The sequence below is a fragment of the Cyclopterus lumpus genome, chromosome 13 (genome assembly GCF_009769545.1).
Source record: "Cyclopterus lumpus isolate fCycLum1 chromosome 13, fCycLum1.pri, whole genome shotgun sequence".
Lineage (NCBI taxonomy): Eukaryota > Metazoa > Chordata > Actinopteri > Perciformes > Cyclopteridae > Cyclopterus > Cyclopterus lumpus.
Genome location: NC_046978.1, coordinates 12,750,017 through 12,774,425, shown reverse-complemented (window position 1 = coordinate 12,774,425; position 24,409 = coordinate 12,750,017). Strand labels below are relative to the sequence as shown.

Sequence of the window (24,409 nt, the reverse complement as noted above, 5' to 3'; positions counted from 1 at the left end):
ACATGTAATGTCTAAAATCTAATTTTGTATTATCGTTTTTGGAGTAAAAGTGTTGTCTGTTACTCTATTTTCACCAAATGTGAGAGGGACTGAGATAAAATGGGACTGAGAAATGACATTATGGTGTTACGTTATGGTCATACGTTAGGGTGTTGCGTTATTCTATGGTTTTGCTTTACGTTAGGGTGTTGTGTTACGGTGTTACGTTGTTACGCTTTACGGTTAATACGTTAGGGTGTTGTGTTACTGTGTTATGTTGTTACGTTACGGTTAATACGTTAGGGTGTTGCGTTACTGTGTTATTTGGCGGTGTTGCATTACGGTATGGTTTTGCATTGTGGTTAATACGTTAGGGCAGTGGTTCCCAAACATTTTCTGTCAAGAACCCCTTTGATGACATAGGAACATTGGACGACCCCCCCCCCCCCCCCCCCCCCCCCCCCGCCGCAACCCGACCCAAAATTTTTCGCTGTGTGTCTCTCTCTCGTTCGCGCTCCCTCACTCTCTCTCTCCCTCGCTCGGGCGCGCGCTCGCTCTCTCGCTCTCGCTGGTTTTGCCACAGTCGGTCTGTGACATGAGCCGCTCTGGTGGCGTGGTTGGAACACAGTGCATGTCACGTCGGTTATTTTATATTGTTTTACAGGTGTATGTGTGCGTCTGTGTTTGTGGGTTGGTGATGAAGCCGCGACCCCCCTGTAGTACCACCGCGCCCCACCTAGGGGTCGCGACCCCCACTTTGGGAACCACTGCGTTAGGGTGTTGCGTCATTCTATGGTTTTGCTTTACGTTAGGGTGTTACTGTGTTATGTTACTGTGTTATGTTACTGTGTTATGTTACTGTGTTATGTTACTGTGTTATGTTACTGTGTTACGTTACTCTGTTACGTTACGTGTTAAGTTATGGTTAATACGTTATGGTTAATACGTTATGGTTAATACGTTACGGTGTTGCGTTACTGTTATGTTGCGGTGTTACATTACGGTGTTGCGTTACTGTTATGTTGCGGTGTTACGGTGTTGCGTTACGGTGTTGCGTTATGTTATGGTTTTACATTGTGGTTAATACGTTAGGGTGTTGCGTTATAGTTTTACGTTACATTGTTGTGTTACAGTATTACATTAGCACGTTCCGAGGGCACGCTACGCTGTTATGGATGTTTTTTAACCAAGTGGTTTTGTCGGCTAACCCTAACCACCTGGCATTGTAAGTGTCCGCCAGCATGATACAATGCTGAAACTTATTTATGCAACTTTCTTTTGGTTTAAAAATGTTAACATTCAACATATCCCCTGATTCAATGACAACATTGTTTCTGGCAAGTGGCTTGCAATCCTCTGCAATTTCAAAAAAGGGGCAATATTTTTCACTTCTTTTATAAAATAGCAACACCAAGCCATATTAGTACAAAGCGGAACTGTATATCAGAAGCATTACATTGTATCACTGTTGTTGATATGAAATCTAATTCCTCATTATGAACTTTAAAGGAATACACAAAGATCAGCTTGTTGCTCAACTAAACACCATCAGGAGAAGACATCAGGCTGCTAGTGTTATCTCAACAGGGATTAAATTGGAACACGTAGATGCTTTAAATGTGTGAAATCTTCGTGTAACAGAGTTTATCTGCAGTGCTGTGGAGAGGGCTGTAATATGAAGCGGGTTCGCCGTGGGACAATGTGAAAAGAAAAAAATACACCTAAAATGATTAATGTGCATATTTATCTCATGTATACCAGTGGTGCCCAAACTTCATTCCACCATGGGCCGGCCTTCACGGTGTGGGCGACAAATATGACTTAACAAATATGATAGAATAAAATATTATGTAATAAAATGATACGACCGGCATAAACATTTTTTATTCATTCTTTCTGTGTGGCACGGTACCAAGGGACCCACAGACCTGTATCGTTTGTCACATAACACTGACTTCCTGTTGCCAGTAGGTGGGGGCAGTTAAGTCAACTTTTTGCAGTAATCATATTTCAAGTAATTACGTGTAAATAAATTGAAAACTGCAAGGATCAAAACCATCAATGTCTTAATTTCCTGATGAAGAAGAACACTTTCAGAAATCGGTCACACATATAAATATACTTGCATAATGTTTCTGTAGTTGTTTAAAACACCTGGGCCCTATTTCTCGTACCTGGCTAACGTAGTTAGCGGGATAATTTTCGGGATGAGATCCCATTGATGAAGGAGCGATATTAGTTAGATTATCGTTTTATACTTAAGAGACTTCTTATCACGTCCTGATGACTTCCTATACGAGCGCTATCTATTCTGCCCACAAGGAATTATTTATTAAAGACCTTCTCAAGCCATACGTTGAACACCACACCGCAGCCGGTCTCACAGATGTATGCAGAGCCTTGTGGTACATTGTTGTAAGTGTGGTACATTGTGGTACATTGTTGTAAAGTGTCGGCAATGCAGAACATTGGGAAAGCAGCTGCATGTTCATAAAGTTTATTTAGTGCTTAAGAAACTTATGAATGTGTTCATTACGTTCCACGGCCATGTCCGAGTAAATGCAATAAAAGTTATATATGGTCATCTCCACATACATGTCTATACACATATATATTAGCTACTTGTTCTGAAAGAGTTGAGATAGTTATTCAGTGTGGCTATGCGAAGCAGCCAGGCTCATAAGCCACACTGAATGTCCTGCGGGCTTATATTTATTATTCTTCCGCCAAAACTTTGGACCACTAAGGATCCCAAAGCATACCTCGCAAACGTGTCAAAATACATCAAAGCGTGCAGCCTGATCGGGAATCGTGTGAAATGACTTTTCTAAGAGATCGAACGGGCGCTCAAAAAACAACAAAAAAATGAGAAATTGTTCCATTCATTTGAATGGGGTTTCGGAAGAGAAAACGCTAATCAACGCTAATCTTTGTGCCCACAGTGACTCGCCATATGTTAAAAGGTAGAGAAACTAGAAAGAGCATTTCCTGCTGAAAATGCGTTGGAATGCAAAAAGCTGAAGCTTAAACTGAAATATTTGAAAAAATAGCTGAATATAGCTGGAAAATATATGAAAATAGCGGAATATAGCTGAATATATCTGGAAATAGCGGAATATAGCTGAATATATCTGGAAATAGCGGAATAGCCGAATATATATGAAAATATCTGAAAATACAGAAAAGGCAAACTACCTGCTGAAAAGTGTTGAAGCCCAAAAGCATTTAAATGAATTGCTGAAAATCCTTGTTTAAATGTATAATTGGAAAAATGTAAAGGAAAACTGCATCTAAATAATCCAAGAGATGAATTACAATTCAAGAAAGGGGAGAGAGGGAGGACAGAGAGGGAGAGGGAGATGGAGAGAGAGAAAGAAAGAGGGTCGAGGGGGGGGGGGAGACAGACAGAGAGAGAGAGAATGAGAGAGTTGTTAGAGGCAGAGGGGGACAGAGGGAGAGACAGATAGATTGGGAGGGAGAGAGAAAGAGAGAGACAGGTGTGTGTCTGTCAAACTGCACTAATGAGAACACCTGTGTGTGTGTGTGGGGGGAGCTTTTATTTTGAAAGGGAAGACAGAAAGACAGACAGCCTGTAGCTGCTCTGTATGTGTGTCTGTGTGTCCTCTAAATGTAGCTAAAACAAGAATGAGTGTGAGACTGCTCTGATTAGCTGACTTGAAGCACCTGTGTCATGAGTGACAAACTGAGTTTTTGCTTTGAAGAATATCTCCCATAGCCTCCAATTCAATTTCTTTTTCGGAAAAAGCTTAATATCATATAGAACTTCAAAGGCAAGACCCCAAAATAATTACATAAGACTTGCAAACCCATAAATGTCGCTTGTGGGTCTGTATGTTACACGATGTGTCTCTAGTTGCGATTTACAAATCAGGTGCGATCGTCTGTGAGAAGACGTTTTGGAGGTGGACTTGCTTCCTCGTTAAGGGTTCTCCTGACATGTGTGAAACATTGTGGATTCCATCGACACATGTGAGGACCAGCACAAGATTCCCTACGTTTTGATCCATAAATGGTGTAAAAAGAGTGAGAACTTTGGCCGTAGTGACAATTTACAAATCTTTTTTGTTTAAGATTCGGAAGTCTCTCTCTCCTCTAGCGATGACTTCACAGCTCTGAGCTTCCCTACACACACACATGGAGAACTTTCAAACGAGCGGAAAAACACAAAACTAAAACGGGGACAGTTAAATAAGTATAAAAGCTATCATAAAAAGCTAAATTATAAACTTATAGCTAAAGATTGTCAACATTTTAAAGGTTAAATGGTGTCTCTAGTTGAAAGTATGCGGACATTGGAAGGTTTTAAAGGTGACCAAGGGCCTGGTCACCTTGATGACCTTTAATAAACATTTTGTTGTTGTTGTTAAAGGCAAATAAATAAAGTTATATCATTATTATTTTGCTTTTTCTGTCGAGTCGTTTGTTTCTTGGGGCCTGGTGCCGTCTGCAGAACGAAGCTTTCGAACCTCGCATTTTTTTAACTTGTAGTGAAGTCATTCCTCCATAAAATAGTGCAGCTCGCATATAAAATTAAGGCTCAGTCATTTCCTAAAGACATGCTCACTCTAGTTTTTATCAGACATTTAGGAGGAAATGCTGCCGTTTGTTGGGACTATTTTCAGCGGCGGTGGAATCCACATTGATAAGCATTTGGGTGTGTGTGTTTTATGTGTGTGTTTTGGTCTTATTGTGGGATTCATTAACAATAAGATAAGCAGAATATCACCAGACCTAATCTTCACATCTGATGACATCATATTTGACTGTAGGTGTTTCTAAGAAAAGATATTTCCCACTTTGTGAAGATGCAGCATTTATTTCCTTGTTTGTTCCTTCTTGGACACAAGTTGTTGACTTAAATTGCAAAGGAATAAATGACCGTTTACTCACTTTATTACCTTGAAGAAACCTTTTGTTTGTTTAGAATTAAAAACAAAAGTCTTGATGAATTAAAGTAAACAAACTATATCAAAACATCTGTTTACATACTTCTTCCCAAACACATCCAAAAATCCAGATTATTACAAGAAATCTGGGAATTGCTGAGTTTGGGATTTGGGACTGAGCCACTCAAACTCCTCCACCACGTTAAGGTGGCGATTCGCGGAGGAGAAAAATACACGTTGTTTCGAGATTCAACGATCCGGTTGATCCAACGTGAAGTACATGACTCCACGAGAGATGTTCCTGTCCCACAATAATAAATAGTGTGCGTGCGTGTGTGTGTGTGTGTGTGTGTGTGTGTGTGTGTGTGTGTGTGTGTGTGTGTGTGTGTGTGTGTGTGTGTGTGTGTGTGTGTGTGTGTGTGTGTGTGTGTGTGTGTGTGTGTGTGTGTGTGTGGCAGCCTCAGGGTTGTACATTTTGTCAAAATATTCCATCCTGTGTTATTTGATTACGTGTCTCTGAGAACAACTTTTTGGTTCTCACGACTCGTCTCATCTCAAAAAAGAAGAAGCAACTCAAATCTGCAGCTCTTTCCATCTGTTTTACGTATTTTAACTGCTCGTCTCTACCTAGTTTTTTCTTCACACGAAATGGAAAGAGCTTCACCGACGCAAGAATTACAAGACACCTTTTTGTTGTTGTGACAATAGATCATTTTAAAGTGGCAAGACGGACATATGTTACGTTCGTTTGGATCAATACTTTGGAGAGTCATCTTGGTTTCTGTCCACTCCTCCCCCATGTCATGCCAAATACATTGTTACTCTGTTGGTCCCAGCAGGGAGGAACTTAAAGTGGGACTGCATTAATCTTCTCCAATATATAGCCTACTCTAATCTCCCTGTCGTCCTAGTGAAGAAAATGGCAACTGCTCCTTTTCAATGAAATCCATAAATCACAGCCCATGTCTCGATTTACATTAAATACACTGCACTGCTTGAGACCAGTCTTTTGTTTGGCACAAATACAGACTGTTCTTTCATCTACTTCTGAATTGCAACATTATGCTAACAATACTACAACATTATGCGCATCTACAGTTCGGTACTGTCATAATAAGAGTAGCTGTCACGTGGCCCCAGCCCGTAGCCTCCAATGGCTGCTGAGGGAAAGCTAGTGCTGGAACAAATTGACAATTGATAATTACTAAAACGGTAAAGGCATTCTATTAAGCAGAGATGTTAAACATTCACATTCATACAGATGTATTTATTTATTTTTGTTCTTCACATAGATGTATTTAAAGGTGGACACCTACATTGTGGTATCACTCATCACCAGGTGACAAATAAGCAGAGCTCGCTGTCTTTGGTTTCAAACAAGAAAAATAAATTGAATTTTGATAAGCTCTTGTGCGCATATTTTCTGAAGGAAAAGGACCCACTAACAATATAAACTTAGTGTTGTATCTGATTGTCAGAGAGAGACTCATGAGTGGATGCAAGCCTCGAAAATGCTCTCAATGATGTGTCCATGTCCACTATGTAGGGAATGTGGATAAACAGTTTGTAATGGATCTCCCACTGATGATAATTTGTATGAATGCTGATGTTGCTGTGGAATGTGCTGCTGTTGCAGAGTTAACTGGAAGAAATAACAACGGTTGTTGTAGATACAAGGGGCAACTGTGAAGCCCTTATTGGGTCACAAACCAAAGTAACCTTAAGTAAAACATGGAAGCTCAGCCTGCTCCTGCACTGATAAACTAACCCTGCCCTCTGGGGGAAAGGCTTGCTAATTCCAATGTGTTACACCCAGGCCTGTCTGTTTTCTGTTGTGTCACCTACCATGTCTCTCGTTTCAGAATCCTCCCTCCGCGTGTGTCGTCCTCATGTGTGATTGCAGACCCGCCCTCATTGTTTCCACCTGTGTCTCGTTTCCCTGTGTATTTGTTCTGTGTCAGTTCGTCTCTTAATGTTGCCGAGTAAAGATCCCTATTTCCTGAGTTCTGACTAATGCCTCTTTATCTGCATTTTGAGTCCTCCCAGCCAATCCGTGACACAATGGAGCAAAGAAGGACCTTGAGTTAGCAGTGGATCCAGAAACCGTACCATTCTAACTGACTACAGGGCTCTCTGCTAGCTGCTGGAGGGTGTCTATGCTTTGATAGTTTGTCGTCTCCGGTTTTGAACATTTCTTTCCAAAGGAAAACACGAAAGTGTAGTCCCTCACATTTAGACTTTAGACCTGCAAGTCCAAAGAGGTCAACACTTCAGCAATAGTTGTAAGACCCAACACGTGTTAGCTTGTGGCCCTCATCGGGGTCATCCACAAGCCAAAACGCATTGATCCAACAATAGAGTTGTTCTAAGACTCTGAAGCCTCTTTACGTTTGTCTAAGCCTTTCCTTGTCTCTGCACAATGCGCTTCTAGGATATTCCTGTTATTCAATACAAACGCAAGAAACAATGCGAAAAGGCAACAAATAACCTTTTAAAGTTTGTCAGTCCTCGCTTGCATGATGAATTTCCGGTTCTCTGTACATAAAGCCGACTTCATCCCTGTAATTGAAAGTTATATGTTGAAACCCTAGCCCTACCGGAAACTGTTCAGAAAACACAGCTTCCCTGGCAAAGCTTTCCGCCAAAATGTAGTGGAAGTTTAACATGGATTGTCTGGTCATCAGTTCTCATCTTGCTTGACCTGATGGGAGCTTATGACAATCAAGATAAACGCTCAGAAAGAAAATGTCCATGTGAGTGGAACTCAATGACAAGAAGGGGATTGTGACAGGACTTGTTACAGTCACATTAACATAAATAATACATAAATAATTTAATTTCAGGTGCCTCACATTTCTCTCGATTATCTGTGATCTTTAGACACCTTGATATAGGAACAAATATTTAACGTAAACCAATGCCACACACCACAACATGTATAGTCTCAGCAAATTTGCAATTTAAGATACATAAAACTCAACAACAAATACACAAGAGACAATACAAAACCTATTGGCTGCATTCACAATACAAATATTCAACGATTTTGAACGTTGACATCTTGACTTTTTGTAACAAATGAACAGAAGTTTCCATATCTGGAATGCGGAGATGTGACAACGTATACGCTCTGGTAGCAGCAGCGACCTGTCAATCACAGTAAGCCCGCCTTAAAGCCTACTCTGCTTTATGGTCTGTTTGACTCTAAATGGATCATAATGTACTAAATGAACATCACGCTGTGTTGAATACAACTTGAAACTAGAGATTGAGACCATAAACTCATATTCACAATGTTTACTGAGGGAATAAATTAAGAGAGAAGTAGAGTCAGACTTCTTTTTGCAACCAGGAGTCGCCCCCTGCTGGTCAGTAGAGAGAGTGCAAGTTAAGTTAGTTAAGGCTTGGCTTCACTCGTCTGCTGCCCGGTTTGATTCAGCAGCTGGCTGTAGCTGTGGAGGTTTGTGTATTTCCAGCTACCAGATTTTGGACCCTGGTAAAAGTGCATCGGCTTGATTAGTTGGAACTAATGGGTGAAAATACAGTTAATGCTTTTGAGATAACCGTTAGGTTTAGAAGAGTGAAAAGTGGAGTGCTATCCAGTCATAATTCCCAGTTACTCCATGCGCTGTACATGATCTTGTCTTTTAGGAGAGATCAACTTCAATTACCTTCTAAATGCCAAAACACCAGAACATGCTTATCTTTCACTCTTTGCTGTCTCTGAGCAGCTTCACACTGCTAGAGCAGCCTCTCTCTCCTCTGTCCTTATCCTTCTAGACCTTTCTGCTGCCTTTGACACAGTGAACCACCAGATCCTTATTTCCTCCCTCCAGGACCTGGCATCTCAGGCATCGCGCTCTCACTCTTCTCATCCTACCTCACCGACCACACTTACCGGGTAACCTGGAGAGGATCTGTATCTGAGCCTTGTCCTCTGACTACTGGGGTCCCTCAGGGCTGAGTCCTGGGTCCTCTCCTCTCTGTACACCAACTCTCTCGGCTCTGTAATTCGCTCGCATGGCTTTTCCTACTATAGCTATGCTGACGACACCCAACTGATCCTCTCGTTTCCCCAATCTGAAACACAGGTAGCAGCACTCTGTCTGACTGACATCTCTCAGTGGATGTCTGTTGACAGACACCATTGTGATGTAACTGTGCTCATACCTGCTGTCATGCCCAGGATTCCTCCTTGACCTTTGACCTCAGTCGCCACTCTCATTACTTTGCTCTAAAAGCAGAATGCCGTATAGAGCAATGCATTCTGGTACAGCGTGTAATTATCCCACGTGGCTTGCGTTTCGTGTGATTTCTCCTTTGTCACATTACAGTATCATTATTCAGTGTCAAGAAAAGGAAAAAAACTAGTTTAAACGAGCAACCTTCGGCAACAAGCGGACTCTCCTCGAAGCATCGCACACATATTGACTGTCACCACAACACTCCTCAGCTCATCATCAAACTGTTTTTAGGAATAATAACACTTTTCAGCTGATTGAAGAGTCAATATACAAGATAAAGAATAACTCAGGGTTATTAGTACCCCATATGTATGACTCGAAGGAAGACAAAGCCTCCACTCGGTAGCGCTTGGGTAAAAACTTTATTAACAAAACAGAAGAAGGCGAAGCACAGCTCAAGCTCACAGCACGTTACCCTTCTGTTGATTGCTAAAAGTGCCACAAGGATAACAACATCCATCATCGTTAGTTAAATATTAAAATAACACAGCCACTCAGATATACTGCATAATATATGTATTTATAGAAATGTACTCTATAGACCTTTTGCGACATTAACAGCAGCTACAGGAGGACAGCCTCGGTCATGCTCTTGCATTGTAGCGCCAGCTAGTGAGAGTGACAGTAGTACAATCAGAAACACAGCAGCCCTGGCGTGTGTTGGGGGGGGGGGGGGGGCAGCTTGTACCTTTTACAATCTTTAATACAATCCGGGGGGGGGTTGGAACTGCATAAGGTAGCAACGCAATGGCGTACAGTACGAGTTTTAAAAAGGGGAATACCACCCATTTTAGGAATCCCAGAAATGGTGTAAAGACTTCACATGTTTGAACCCCGTTATTTTAAATCGTGTACACTTTATAGCGTTTTGCAAACCCAACTGCTTTGTTATAGATGTATAAACACGCATATTTCCACTGGTTTCAATCAGTGACTATTTTTAGCAGAGTAATCACTTTTGGCAAACTTGGAATTGCCCATCGGTCCTACTTTCAGTCCAGAGCAGACTGATTCTGAAGTCTGCTAGTTCAAGAGTCTGCCAACTGATTTTTAAACTTTGTGGAAACCAAACGCTGCTCGGCCTAATATTAAACACCATAAACTATAAATGTAACCCGAACCGTGACTGGAGCATACATTCAATCAAACCAACCGTAAAGTGTACATGTCATCAAGGAGCTGAAACTTGCAAACTCACTTGTTCCTTTTAAAATAGGTGGTTGCCCCGTTAAAGGGGGTTAAGATAAATACAGTTTAGGCAGACAGTACCAACGCTAAATGACAGGTTCACTGTGTGGTCACCATCAGCAGCTTCCAGCTGGGTCTATTTTTTATTTTTTTTGGGAACAGATAGGATGACCTTCCTGTAGGGCAACAAGTCATTTTTTCTACTTTCTATTAGAAAACAACAGGACACTAAATAATATTCCATCTCATCCGATGTGACATCTGTGGGTCAAGTTGTGTGTGTGTGTGTGTGTTTTATTTATTTTTATTTCCAGTAGGCACAGAGGACATACTGCCCCCTGGAGGTGCAGGAGGATAGAACAGTGAAGAAGGGTGTCAGGACGCTGGGATTGGAGATGTGGGCGGAGAGCATTCGCCTAGAACCCCCACTGCAGGATGCTGGTGTCTTTCCCACCGGTGGAGATCAGGTGACTGTCGTCGTGCAGGAAGGCAACGTTGGTCACGTGACTGCTGTGGCCGGCGCACTCGTGGCTGAGAGCCTGCATGTGCCAGCGGGGGGGAAACACAGCAGAGGGATGAGTTAGTCGGACGCTACATGGTGAAGGTTGACATTGAGCCGCTGTACTCAAACTCTTAACTTCTCTGGTTGATATCATGTTATTAAATAATTAAACACAACTTCCCAATGTTTAAAAATGCAGAGGTGACATTTACAGTGACATTTCTTCCTCAGAATAATGCAAATAACAGTAAAACCTTGGCGGTACAACAGACATTAATACAATATTAGAGAGACAGAGAGACAAAACCGACTTGTCATAACCGTTTACAGCGTCTGAGTTTCTGTGCCAACGGCAGCCAGCTTGTCTGAAACGAGCCGTTAAGTTTACAGCTCCGGTTTAACAGGCTTTGGCTGAGAACCTCAACTTGTTTTAAATAATAAACACATGGTAGAGAACGGTGCGTATTATAGGTCTTCTGGTGATCCCACAGTGGCTGAGTATTTAGCCATTTCTGCTGAGCTTTCACTCTGTCCATTCACACATAATCACAATGTGGGCACAAGTGTTAAAAAAAGAAAAAAAAGTGCGACGTCTACGCAGAGCAAATTCCTAAACCAGTCGAGGGATGAACGGTCGGACAGCTCTCGTAAACGAGTTGACGAGAAAAAGAACAGGCGACTGACCCTTGGTTGAGAGCAGGGGAAGGAGAACAAGTGCACTTTGCCAAAGTCATCGGCGGAGGCCAGCATGGATCCGCCATGTGACCTGCACACGGCGTTGATGTCAGTGCCGTCTGCGCCGTCTGGCCAGATCCCTGAGAGAAAAAGAGAGAGAGAGAGAGATAAAGACAAGATTCACGGCTGGAGAGTCAAAATGTTTCTGTTGAATATTACATTTGTGTCAGTCAACTTGCGCTAAAATGCACTGTATGTGCACACACACACACACACACACATACCAAAGGTGGTGAAGCTCAGCGTGCAGGTGGAAGTGGCCCACTCCTGGTTGCGCACAATGTCCATGTTGGTCACATGTTTACCACTAGATGCCTCCCCTATGAAATAAATAAATCAGAATTACTGAGTGACAGTGCTCCAGTCTGTGGCTTTGACTCCAAGAGACACCCCTCCTCCCATTACGTGAGATCTTTAGGGGGCGGTAGCGCAGATCAACCGTTTATGATATACATCATCTGAAAGATGGGAACCTGAAGATTGATATGCGTGTCAAGTTGTTCTAGTCATAAAATCACAAACATGACGGCCATTCCCAGTTGTTGCATACATTTTTGAGTCGATAGCGTTTGTTACACAGATTTGGTACTACATAACATTTGTTTTGCAATAAATGTGTGTCTGTTCAGAAACCCGCTTATTGTCTACAAACAATAGAAAAGCCATAAATCACATGTTTTGTGAATACCGGCAAGCCTGCTTTATTTCAGTTGCCAAACCACGCAGCAATTGTTATCTTATGATGCCCTCTAGGGTTTCTAGATGGAACAGCAACATGATAGCTGCTCACACCATACTTCCTCAAAGTCAAAATGTCACTTCAACATTTTGTCTATCGTTAAAACACGAGTTTACATATCAGAAATCCTTGTTTGGGCAATACAATGGAAGAGGAAGCTCAGTGTGGACCTACAGAAGAGGATCTCGTAGTCTCCAGAGTTGGTGACGAGTTGCTGGCTGTCTGCTGACCAGTCCAGATGGGTAACGAAGCTGGAGTGGCCCTGAGGAGAAGGGCGAGAAGCTTACAAGACTTAAGAGATCACACCGAGCGCGGCACTTTCATCCTAAACACTCCACATGGGAGAATAAAGGAGTCCTTCACCCCCAACATTAACCAGAATCACTCACCCCTGTGTTACCTTCAATTCTTGGAGAAAACTTTGTTTTTGAAATACAAAATAAATTGGAGGAAAAAGGGGGCTGTATTTAACAACAGCAAAACTATATAAGAATTCTCACGTATGTTCACTACTTCCCATCTTCCCTAAAATCCCTTCTTTGTATTTAAAAACACGCTATTCAAAACGAAGATGCATTTGTTGTACCGAACACACGGCTGGTTAAATGACACTTGGATACCCTAAATGACTTGAGAGAGAGTTCATAATCAAATGTTTTGCTGTTTTAAACAGGCCCCCCAAGACTATGCTTTGTGATTCATGTGAGAAAAGAGTAATTGACACAAATGGTCATTTTGACCTGAACTGTGTTCCTTTAAAAAAAAAAATGGAGCTTTGGCTGTAGTAGTTACAGGACAGTAAATAAATTAAAAAGCATATTTACGGTGCATTTGCCTACGCGGCTGTACTTTCGTCCGCTCTCCATCACGGCGTAGATGTAAACAAAGTTGTCGTGAGAAGCGACCGCCAGGAAGTTACCGTCTGAGGGCACACGGAGCGCAGAGTTAACGGCAGCGTGGCGTGTTTCTGAGCCCCGTCACACCAGCTGTACCTGATGTTTACCTGGAGAGTACTTGATGTTGGAAATTATCTCATTGCCATCCGTGTGCATATAAACGAGATCGCTGCTGTCAGTGTCCAGCACCAACCATCTGCAACACACACACACACACACATTAGAGAAACAGAACCCAAGATGACTTTTCATACCGTATAAAGCAGAGAAGGTAGTACGGTACATCTTTGAAATGGACACAGTGAATGTTTGTCATTTTGCTTGTAAATCATTCACACACTTTTTTTTCAGTACTACAATTCCATGTATATACTACTTGAAAAAGGAAACAGATTACCACATTACTCCTTTTTCGATTAACTATGTACCTCAAGGAAGACGAAAAAAAGCCGCCAAGTCAAAGACTGTAAACACAGTACAGACAGTAATCCCTTTTAAAGCAGCAACCATGTAAAGCTATAGAGCCTGTAAGAAATGGATTAGTTGTTAATCCCCTTCTGTATATGCAGGTTTTATTAAACACGAGAATAGCCACAAATGATGTGATCCGACTCCTTCCTCACGGCCTGTAGACGCGTTTCTGGTGAGTCATGCTCAACGTCAAACAGGCCAGAAAACACGGTGAGTAAACAGTGAGAATGTTACAGTGGTTACTTATTTTTACATCTGTTTACTTGTTCAGTCAGGAGAGCGTAATTGTGTGTTTTGTACGTTTAATAATTTATAATAATTGTGCAAATCCCTGTTGATTTATTCGCTTCACTGTATTGCACCGGAAAAGGGTTGAAAGATTAACGTGTCCTCCCGACCAGAGCTGATAAATACAGGGGGACTAGTCCAGAATCAAGCCAGATGTTGGTGGGTGGAAGTGGGAGAAAAAGGCTTGAGTGAATTGTAACTGAGCCCCAACCTTCCAGTCATAGTCCCCACAGCCAGGACAGCGCCGCTGGGATGGAAACCTGCAGACCTCCCTGGATCCTGGAGCGGAAAAGAGGACAAATTAGTTTCTTATTTAAGACAGAATTGACTCATTGGTTTTTTTTGCACTCTTTGTTCCTCTCGTGCCGTCAGGTCAGTGCTTTATATCCTGATGTTAAAAAGGCACAACACAATCTACATCCTACTGCCAGCCACCTCAATAGTCTTGCTCCAGAGGGGCTGATGGGAGCTGGTGTCCCAGAGGTGGACCTGTTTGTCCTGGGCGCAGGTGACAAACTGCTCCATGGAGGGATGGACGTCCAGACCCCACAGCTCATCTGTGTGACCCTGAAGCACATTACATGTCTCATTGTATACACAAACGGATCACGGCGTGCTCTCCTTAAACCAGAAGTGTGTGTGTGTGTGTACCTGTACAATCGGAGTCAATGTGTCAGGGAAGGCGGCTCTGACGATAGCATTTTTGGTGGTCCCAACGAAGAGCTCTCCCGGTTTACCTTCGGCCAGTGCCCTTACAGGACCGAGCGGCTCGCCCACCTGGACACGGACACACACACACACAGTATAGAGAGATCTTAAGATGGAGTTCAGAAAAATAAGATCAGGCCCACAAAGTTGTTTAAAAAACTCAATGATAATGTTGAGAGAAGCGTCTTAAAGTGTCAAAAGGAGCTGATTTTCTGTCTTTGTCCCTTTTGCCGTGCATAGGATACGTTGTTTCCCTCACCTCCATCTCAGCCTTCTTTCTGTAGTTGTGGTCCCACAGCACCACCTTGCGGTCCTTCCCTCCTCCAGAGACCATGGTTCCGTCCTTCAGGACACAAACGGAGAAGATCCCGCCCTCGTGGGCCCCCGACACCACCTGGCTGATGCGGCTACCACCTGCCGACGGGAATGCACAGGAAATAGAAGCACAGGCCGAGGACACAGATGCTGCGCTTCAAAGTTGTGATGGCATGAACGGGAACATCTTTCACGGCTACGTTTTAGTAGCGATCAATAACGGGCAAATTGCTTTTATGTCCCTGTAATTTTACAGATTGCTTGGCAAACAGCACTGGTGCAGTAACATTTTCGGACTTCAGTTTTTTGGTGGTTGTAGACTTGTTAAATAACTTTAACAGAAAGGTTGTGATCACTGATCCATTGAGCTTCTACAGCTCAAGACTTGTGTAACTAGCTGCCTTTACAAAGTACGTACTGTTGCATGCAGCATGCATTCAATTGGAACATATTACTTCCTCATAACATGCCACATTGAACTTTGACCCTCTTGCTTCATTATCTGCTCCGCAAATGGATTGTGGGTCAGAAAAGCATTGCTGGCTTGCATAAGGCAACCCGGAGCATACTAAATAATTTTTTCGGGGCGTACTAAATAGTCAATAGTACCTTTGGCCCAGACGTAGATGTTTCCACCAGAGTCTCCTGTGATGGCGTCTCCGTTCTCAGCGAACGCAACACACAGCACGTATTTTGGCTTCTCATGTTTCTAGAGAGAGAATGTAAGATTTATAGCACAGATTGGTGCATGCGTTTTTAGCTAGCTGTAGCTAATGAAATAATACTTTGGGGGTTAATAATGTAATAATAATTGTCATGCGATAGATCTTTGGAGCAGTCGCTATGATGTCGGTACCTCGAACAGGCCCTGTTTCTTGGTGAGAGTGTTGCCTTCAATGGTCCAGAAGTTGATGTGGGATTTCCCACAGGTGACAATCAGGTTGGCATCCATGGGATGAAACACAGCGCCCAGCACAGAGTCATTGGAGCACTGCAGAGACAGGAGGCGTGAGGATGCACACGCGTTTCTCTACCAGAGTCATTCAGAAGAATTTGGGATACTGCAACCTTTTTTTTGTCCATGCTGGTGAGCCAGAGTGTTAAAAACCAGGAGATAAGATAAAGATACAGCTGTGTGAATGGGATCAGGAGGTCAAGGGTCAGGGTACCTTAACGTCAGCCAGCTGCTTCTCCTTCTGCCAGTTCCAGACCGACAGGATGTGATCGTTGGCATCGTCCACAGCGCAGAGGAAGGTGCCGCCGTTCTGAGAGGAGAACTAATTATTAAAATACTCCACCAGTCAGTAGCGGACTGAACTTTGCTCCAAAGCCTCAGTAAACTCTTACCGACTTGGAGAAAGCCACGCAGGTGACCGCTCTGTCGAACACCCCCATCCCGATCACATGGAGCGTGTTGAGGCTCACAGAGTCCCACACGCGAACATGAGGCGCCAGCAGCTGATCACGCAGGGATGAAATCAGACGGAGAAAATGTGTCAGACGGACTCATTTGAGACGAAGATGTGGGATGAGATTAAGAAATCATATGTGCAACACTGCGAGAAAAAACACATCTGCTTCTAAATCTAAGCAGTCTTCTGCATTCACCTTTTAAAATAAACTGTGAAAATGGAGCAGTGAGTAACAGTGAAACTCTGGAGGAGGATGTATGCAAGTGATGGTTTATCACAGTACCTTTCCATCTTTAGAGTTTCCAGCCACCTGCCCCGTTGCTATGGTCACCATGTCAGGATGCACACTCAGACTAGGACGAGAAAATAAAGAATTATTCCTTTATTTTACAGCGACTGGCTTTTATGGAAAACTGTAAATCCCAGAAAAAGTCTTTCAGTCCAGATTCAAATTGATCACTTAGAAATTGATTTTCAGGATTTACTATTGCTTGCTACTTTTTCCACGTCTGACTTCTGTGACTCAAGTAATATTTACTTTAATACAACAATTATGTGTTTCTAAATTAATTTAGTTTATTGAAGTGTTTCCAAAAATGTGTAAACTCATAATTTTATTATACTTATACTTTTGTGTAAAATTGTCATATCTGGCATTGGAATGATTGCGTTATGGCCAAAAGCATGTTCAGTGACATTTGACCACCTTTTTATCTGATCAACTCATCCTTGAGTAAAGATGGACCTCTGTGCCAAATTTGAAGAAAATTGCTCAAGATGTTCCCGAGACATCACGACAACGGGACGGACGTGATGTCACAGAGGCCTTGACCTTTGACCGCCAAATTATTATCAGTTCATCATTGAGTCCAGGTGGACGTTTGTGCCACATTTCATGAGATCTCGTGTTCACGAGAAGCGTAAAACAACGATTTATAAACTACAGCGGTTAACGCAGCAAAGTGGGAAGAGGAAAGGTCAACACGTCGCCGTGGGAGACGGGGAAACGTTTGATTCCCTGTAGAAATGACTAGCTTTTCCCAGCATGCCCTAGGGGGGCGGGAGGCGGATACAGTTTGTTTACATCCCAGTGGCTTCAGTCAGAGAGCTGATTCAGGACGTCAGCTAGCGCTCATTAAGTACACCAAAGATCACATGACTGAATACTAAAAGTAGATGAATACAGAAGAATTACATTGAGCGTTCATATCCGTCACCAGTGTCACGCCTCTGTTTAAGCAAATGTTTCCGTATCCTCAGGCTGCTTTGTTTTCCCTAAGTATTATAATAATAATGATAATAATAATAATAATAATAATAATAATAATAATAATAATAAGGGAATATGATCACATGCACACGGGATCCAGGAGGAACGGGAAAATCCAGGTTGCGCAGGAAATCAGTCAATCGTTACTCTACAGCGACCTTATGCTCCATACATAAACTGTATATAAGTGGACCTAGTCGTCATGACGTCATCCACTGGAGTGACAGGCGGCGCATATGGCTCTGGTAGTGACCTGTCATTTACAAGGTAGCCCCGCCCTAAAACATACTCTGCTTTATGGTCTGGTTGACTAAATGAAGCATCAGTTACGAAATGAACATCATGATGTATTAAAAAGGACCATAAACTCATGTTTACTGAGGGAATAATTTAAGAGCGAAGTAGAGTCAATGTCTCAAAGACTTCTATACGATCAGACTTCTTTTTCCAACAAGAGGAGCTGCCCCGTAGAGAGAATGCAAGTTTAAGGCACTTCCGCATCGGCTTCACTCACCATTTGACGTCGTCGTTGTGGCCTAGGTAGTGTCTCTGCTGCTGCTCCTCGGTGTTGTACAGCACCACCACAGAGGCGTTGAAGTAGACTATCTCTCCCGTGGGCAGCAGGTAGAGGTTGGAGCGGCAGTCACGCCCACGGTAGCCGTACCTGGTCCACGCTCAAGTTAGGGACCAAGACGGGGGTCGAAGTCGGACAGGAGAACATTTGATATTCAGATTTCAGTTGATGCTCTTTTACTAAAAAGGTGACTAACAGGGACCAAAGCTTGTGCAACTTTTACAATTTCTACAATCAGAAACCTAACGCACAACTCTCTTCAGGTGAGTGAGATAGATAGACGGTTCTACTCAAATGTCTAAAACAGACAGGAGTCCTGTCTATAGATACCCATTTTGCATGTTGATTCATATACAGTTCATGGGAGCATGGTCAGATTAAAAATTATGATTTTAAAACTCAATTGTCTCGCAGGAACCTTCAAGATTTAAGATCAGACCAAAAAGCAGGACCCCCCCTTATAGTTATACTCACTTTTCATGAAATCAAAACCTATATTTGATACTGGTCTATTTATTGATTTTTTTTAAAACTATTCTATACCATTATAGGCAGTAATTAACTCTGTATAGTAATTTCTTGGGGTAGTTGTCCACCACCCCTGCACCCCTGCATACAGATGGTGTTATCGATTTTTACCGAATGCAGCATTTAATTTAATTAAGACATATGGGATGTTTTTGGAGCATTCTCTGGAGATGTTTATAGCGCATTGGAAGTCTACTGCGCATTTGTTTTTTACATTTAATGCCAAATAACTACGATGAATAAATGGAGCCCAGCTGTTTATTTAGGCTTTTCTCCATCCGTTCCAGAGGTTTCCAATGCCTGACACCGCTTCCCGTTTCTCCATCTGAAGGATACACCCACTGCAGTTTGAGCTTGCGGTCGGGTAGCGCCACCTTTTGGTCGACACTGTAGCTCTCCCTCTGCTGGTCAGGGATGTGCATGGTGACGGGACGTCCTCGGAGGAACATCCGCACGTAGCCGTCCTCTGGAGGGGAACAAGAACAGATAGTTGCTTGTTAGCCTTCGCCAGTGAAACCGAGAAGGAGGATGTAATGGTCAGACAATCCTCAGACAGAAGGAATATGGGTCTCCAGAGCCAATGCTGCTGTGACCTTTAAGCAGTCTGTTTTAGACATTTGAGTAGAACCGTCTATCTATCTCACTCACCTGAAGAGAGTTGTGCGTTAGGTTTCTGATTGTAGAAATTGTAAAAGCTGCACAAGCTTTGGTCCCTGTTAGTCACCTTTTTAGTAAAAGAGCATCAACTGAAATCTGTAGTCTGTAGGTGACCTTTGAGAAGCTAAAAGTGGCCATCGCCGTCTCCTGGCTAAAGCTGAAGCGGGGCCCGGGTGACGTGGCACAGCAAAGAGGCCACACCCTCAGTTATGTCTAACTTCAAGCCTCAAAATCATTTTTAAATAAAATGTTTTAAACCCCAGTACAGTAACAGGACATTAATCACAGAGACTATAACCGAGCTGAAGATTTAACGCGCTTCAGTTCCTCTTTCTGAACTCTTTACTAAAAAGCTTCTCTGGCGCTTCACTAATTCTAATATTTGTTCAATATTTCCAATGGGGAATATTAAACCATTCAAGGACTCCTGAAGGCCAATTGAGTGTCACACTTCAGAAGCTGCTTATCCTCTTTATAGCTAATTAAAGTGTGATTACAGGGGTGGGGGGGGGAATTAAAGTACACACTCTTGAGACGTAAACACACAAATATAAAGCATCAGCAGCTCCTCTTACCGGCATTGATGGTGCATTCTTTGGATTTGCTGAAACAGAAGAGAAAAATGAAGTTGAGCACCATAAGAATAGTAAGTGTCTGGCTGTCATCCATAATAGGAACACAAAATAATGGAAGTACCAGCAAGTACATCAAACTATACACACACAATATATAGAGACTTTGTTCCATAACATCAGGCGTTCCAATAAGATGCTGAATTATTTATTCTCAGCGCTCAGTTTCACATTAACTGGACAATAGGGGAGTCTGTGGGAGAGTCAGCACCTGCAGTCAACATGGATCTTATGAATTAAGTATGCACCGAACTTGTGGAATTGAATGGTGACGTGTTTTTCAATCAATTGATTTTTTTACGACAAAAGAAAGAGGAACATGTTCAAATTAGTTCCCTCCCCGATGGCAACAACAATTGTAAGAAAGCATTCGTTCGGAAACAAGTTTGCTGCTCCGTGTTTCTTAGATGAAGAGAGAAATATGATCAAAGCTCTGACTCTTAAAACACAACTGCAAACGCAGGCTGATGAAGAGCGTCTTTGATCAAGTCAGCAGACGCAAAATAAACCGGGCAAGTCCCATTATTTGTGTGTCCACACATGGAGACAGTGTCAGCGTGGCGTTCAGCCAAACCGTGTGACATCATGGAGGATCAGCGCAAAGAGGACGCAGGAAGGTTAATGTTATACGACAGCATAACCACTTTGGCTTCATAATGATAAAATCACTGAGTCCAAAAATCCAGATCCAATCAAAACCTGGAGCCGCCTCATCAATTAGACTCGGCGGAGCGACAGTTGTTTCTGACTCAGCCGTCCGTCGACCAATCGGAACGAATGCCTCGCTGAGCATTTCAGCCCGACCCGTCGGGACGCTGTCAACCAATCAGATTATTATCAGGATGCTGAAGTGCTGCTTCGAATGATAGGTGGGCATCACCATAGCAACAGCGGTAAAAAATTATAAAGTAAGGCTTCGTAAGATGAGGGAAATTGCTGGCTTGTCTAATGCTGCCTGGCAACAGGAACGCCGGGAACGAGGAGTTTACCTTTTCCGAGGAAGCAATGAAGACGATTTCAAAGAGGCTCCGCTAAGGTTTTTATGAGGAAGGCGATGCGGTCATCAATAATAGAAGAAAGAATAATCTTCTATCATAAAAGATCAGCGCTTTTGTGTGTGTGTCTTTGAACGCAACACAAAGCATCTGAAGGAGATTACAAAAAAAAGCAGCGAAGTGAGCAGGCGGCTGATCTGAGGACATAACTGGTGTCTGTTGTGTCTCTGGGCAGCTGGAGGCGAGCGGCCAGCAGGTCTCTTTAAAGTAACCACAGAAAGGCCTGTTTGTCTCTTGAGCGAGGTGTGTGTGTGTGTGTGTGTGTGTGTGTGTGTGTGTGTGTGTGGTCTGCCAGGAAGATGAGGTCGTGGCACAGTTCTAGCCATTGAGAGAACCATATTGATTCAGATCCAGTAATTAGTGTGGGGGGGGCGAGGGGGCATGCTGGGTAACTGGCAGTCGGACAGAGCAAATAACTGTGGATGTGCAAAAAAACGTGTGTCTGCAGTCCCGGTCACAAGCTTTCCAGGAAGAGCACAAACAGACCACTCATTAACATGCGCGGCACAGAGTGTATTGTTGCCGTTTTTTCTGCCCGCCTGCACTCTGAAAACTCATTTGGTTTTGTGTACGAACTAAAGGGCACTAATGAGCAGCAAAGAAACCCCCTGAGAAACCCTTCCAACTTCAGACCGAAACGGCAATGAATGTGCTCTGCTTCTCTGAATAAAAGACAACATGAGCTTCAGGTGGAGCTTTAGAAATAAACCAGACAAAATCACTAAATGCAGATTCATTTACGTTTTAAATGTTCCTGATTGGAGGTGCTGAATGGCCACTCAATGGAGACGGCGCGATTTGGTGGCTTCTGAAGAGCAAAACAGTTTCTCAAAGATCTTTTTTGAGTGCGGGGGGATTCAAAAAATAAGTTACAAAGGTTTATATGATCTTGCGTTAGCTGGTTTGTTTATCATACTTTGAATAGATTGAATTTATGCTTGTTCTGAAACTGCAATCAAACAAATATTGGTTAACTCTCGTGTGCACGTTTTTATGTTACTAGATGCAACCATAGACTGTACAGAAGAAGTGGACGTATTCCCCGCAACATCACTCACTGGTTTGTGGAAAGCTGTTTTGAAGCCGCAATTCCTGGCTTTCTGGCCGCCGCCATCTTGTTTTTTGCAGCCAGAAGTGACACGAGAGGGTGGGGCTAAGTACGACAGCATGCTGCATTTTGAGGCAACCAAAAAAGTTACAATTAACTTTCATGAACTAAAAACACACTATGAAAGGCTTTAAGTTGGAAGACAAAAACATTTCCATGGTAGTGACCTGTCAATTACAAGGTAGCCCCGCCCTAAAGGCTATTGTTGAGTTGTAGTGGATTTTATATACACTTGCATATGTAAATGAGAGTCTGTTTTAAATTAATACATACAGAAAGTTATGATAATTAATTTGAGGAATATTCTGAGGAATGTATTATAAAGCATAAGAGAGGATCACTGTTTTATTATTCTGTTTGTTGATGACAAATGTAATGATTAACTGTATGATGCATGAGAATGAATGATGTTTTATTGTTTATAGTTAAAAGGGATGCCGATTGAAACCTGAGATTTATTTATTTTTTATTCCGAAGGCAGGATAATGGGTTTTATTCTGAAGGGGAACTTCCTGTCCTTGACCAGAAGTGTGAGCTTTGACCCCGCCAGCTTATCGATTGGCTTAGCGAACAGAATGGCGGTATTCTTTGAAGTGGCCAATGGAACTAACCCTCAGGTGTGAACCTCATGTCTTATTCGCTGGTCAGCAGCATGCTGTGTCTCTGAAAGGTATTTGCATGAATACCTCCACTAACCAATGGGAGCTTAGCTCAGTGAATGCATTGCTAATAAAACTAATTGTGAGACGTGAATTTGGTCTCTTACGGGGTGACGCCAGACAGAAACTGTTAGCTACGTCAGGAGCGCTCGAGGAGAAGAGCTCAGCCAGTAGACTGTGGAAGTGGAATCACGTGAGCGCGTCCGGTCCGGACCATGTATGTACTGATGATGATCCTTTTTTGTTATGATTAAATACTTTTGATTATATATATATATATATATATATATATATATATATATATATATATATATATATATATATATATATATATATATATATCTCTGGCTTCGGAACTTCTTCTTCCAAGCACCAGGCAGCTCGAGATTCTCAGAACTTTTACACTACCCTTCTTTATGGTCTATTTGACTCTAAATTGGACCATCATTTAATAAATGAACATCATGCTGTATTGAAGAAAACTTGAAACTAGAGATTGAGACCATAAACTCATGTTTACAATATTTACTGAGGGAATAAATCAAGAGAGAAGTCATTTTATCTTCTATACAACCAAAGGAGTCGCCCCTTAAGGTCAGTAGAGAGAATACAAGTTTAAGACACTTTTCAGACCCGGAGGTTTGCCGCCTGGGTCCAATAATATGTTTGTCTTCTATTTCATAGCAAGAGATTTCTCCTCGTGGTAACTGATCCTCATCTCCAGGTCACATTAAGCACTTTACTGCAGTGATGGATGATGTGGTAAATCAGCTTTTATAGCCCTCTGAACTGTGGGAGTGGTGGGACCGGTCAACCGTGCGTCCATTTCCTGCTCCATTATGACTGAACTGCTGCAGTGGTGCTTTTGATCATGGACACAAGCGTATCTGATAAAAAAACAAAACAGACTTCACTTTGAGCTTCCTTCTCCACAGACCAATTTACAAAAAAAAAAAAAAGATCAGAATTTGCATGGTTTCGTTATTTATGCTAGATGTTACATCTTGTTTACTTTACAATGGTAAGTCAGGGCCACAAGTATATACATATAGGTGTTCATTTAAATTGAACGTTTGAAATATTTCCTCCTGGATCAAAAGATTTTCCGTCACATGAAACAGAGACAAAAGGAAAGACACAGCTGGGGAATGGAAATCTCTTCCTCAATCATCGTCTTTGCATAAATCCAGACCTGCATATCATAACTCAACTTTGTACAATGCCCTTAGATTTAAAAAGGCTTGTGACCCTCAACCTTAAAATCTAAATTTAAATGCAGTCATAGTGACGGTAAACTGGTTTGTGGGGCACAATGCTTCTCTGCAGAGGTGTCGTCATGATGTGTGTTGCATGTTAAACAGGAAGCCCAATCAATGTCATGAGAGGATTTGCAAGCCAAGCAGAATATGTCCCACCGAATATGCTGCAGTGCTGCAGGGCGTTCTATAACGTTCAGAACAATCAATTAATTAGATCGCCTTTGGAAAACTTTGAAATAAATGTTAATCAAAAAAACAAATGTGCATTAACCAAATTCAACCG

The 24,409-nt window shown here is 42.4% G+C and overlaps 1 protein-coding gene across 2 annotated transcripts in view; it reads right to left on the bottom strand.

The window, feature by feature from the left end:
• Window positions 1-9,473: 9,473 nt before the first annotated feature.
• Window positions 9,474-24,409, bottom strand: part of eml2 (EMAP like 2) — a 15,666-nt gene continuing 730 nt past the window's right edge. For both annotated transcript variants that reach the window (XM_034548169.1, XM_034548170.1), the window contains exons 2-19: window positions 19,989-20,017; window positions 19,093-19,222; window positions 18,169-18,318; window positions 16,668-16,737; window positions 16,320-16,430; window positions 16,142-16,237; window positions 15,829-15,963; window positions 15,582-15,681; window positions 14,917-15,071; window positions 14,601-14,726; window positions 14,385-14,516; window positions 14,161-14,228; window positions 13,298-13,386; window positions 13,119-13,216; window positions 12,469-12,556; window positions 11,780-11,875; window positions 11,505-11,635; window positions 9,474-10,857 (exon numbers count right to left, since the gene is read on the bottom strand). In XM_034548169.1, the coding sequence (XP_034404060.1) occupies window positions 10,735-10,857; window positions 11,505-11,635; window positions 11,780-11,875; window positions 12,469-12,556; window positions 13,119-13,216; window positions 13,298-13,386; window positions 14,161-14,228; window positions 14,385-14,516; window positions 14,601-14,726; window positions 14,917-15,071; window positions 15,582-15,681; window positions 15,829-15,963; window positions 16,142-16,237; window positions 16,320-16,430; window positions 16,668-16,737; window positions 18,169-18,318; window positions 19,093-19,222; window positions 19,989-20,017 (1,927 nt within the window). In that variant the 3' untranslated portion in view covers window positions 9,474-10,734. The remainder of the gene's footprint in view (window positions 10,858-11,504; window positions 11,636-11,779; window positions 11,876-12,468; window positions 12,557-13,118; window positions 13,217-13,297; window positions 13,387-14,160; window positions 14,229-14,384; window positions 14,517-14,600; window positions 14,727-14,916; window positions 15,072-15,581; window positions 15,682-15,828; window positions 15,964-16,141; window positions 16,238-16,319; window positions 16,431-16,667; window positions 16,738-18,168; window positions 18,319-19,092; window positions 19,223-19,988; window positions 20,018-24,409) is intronic.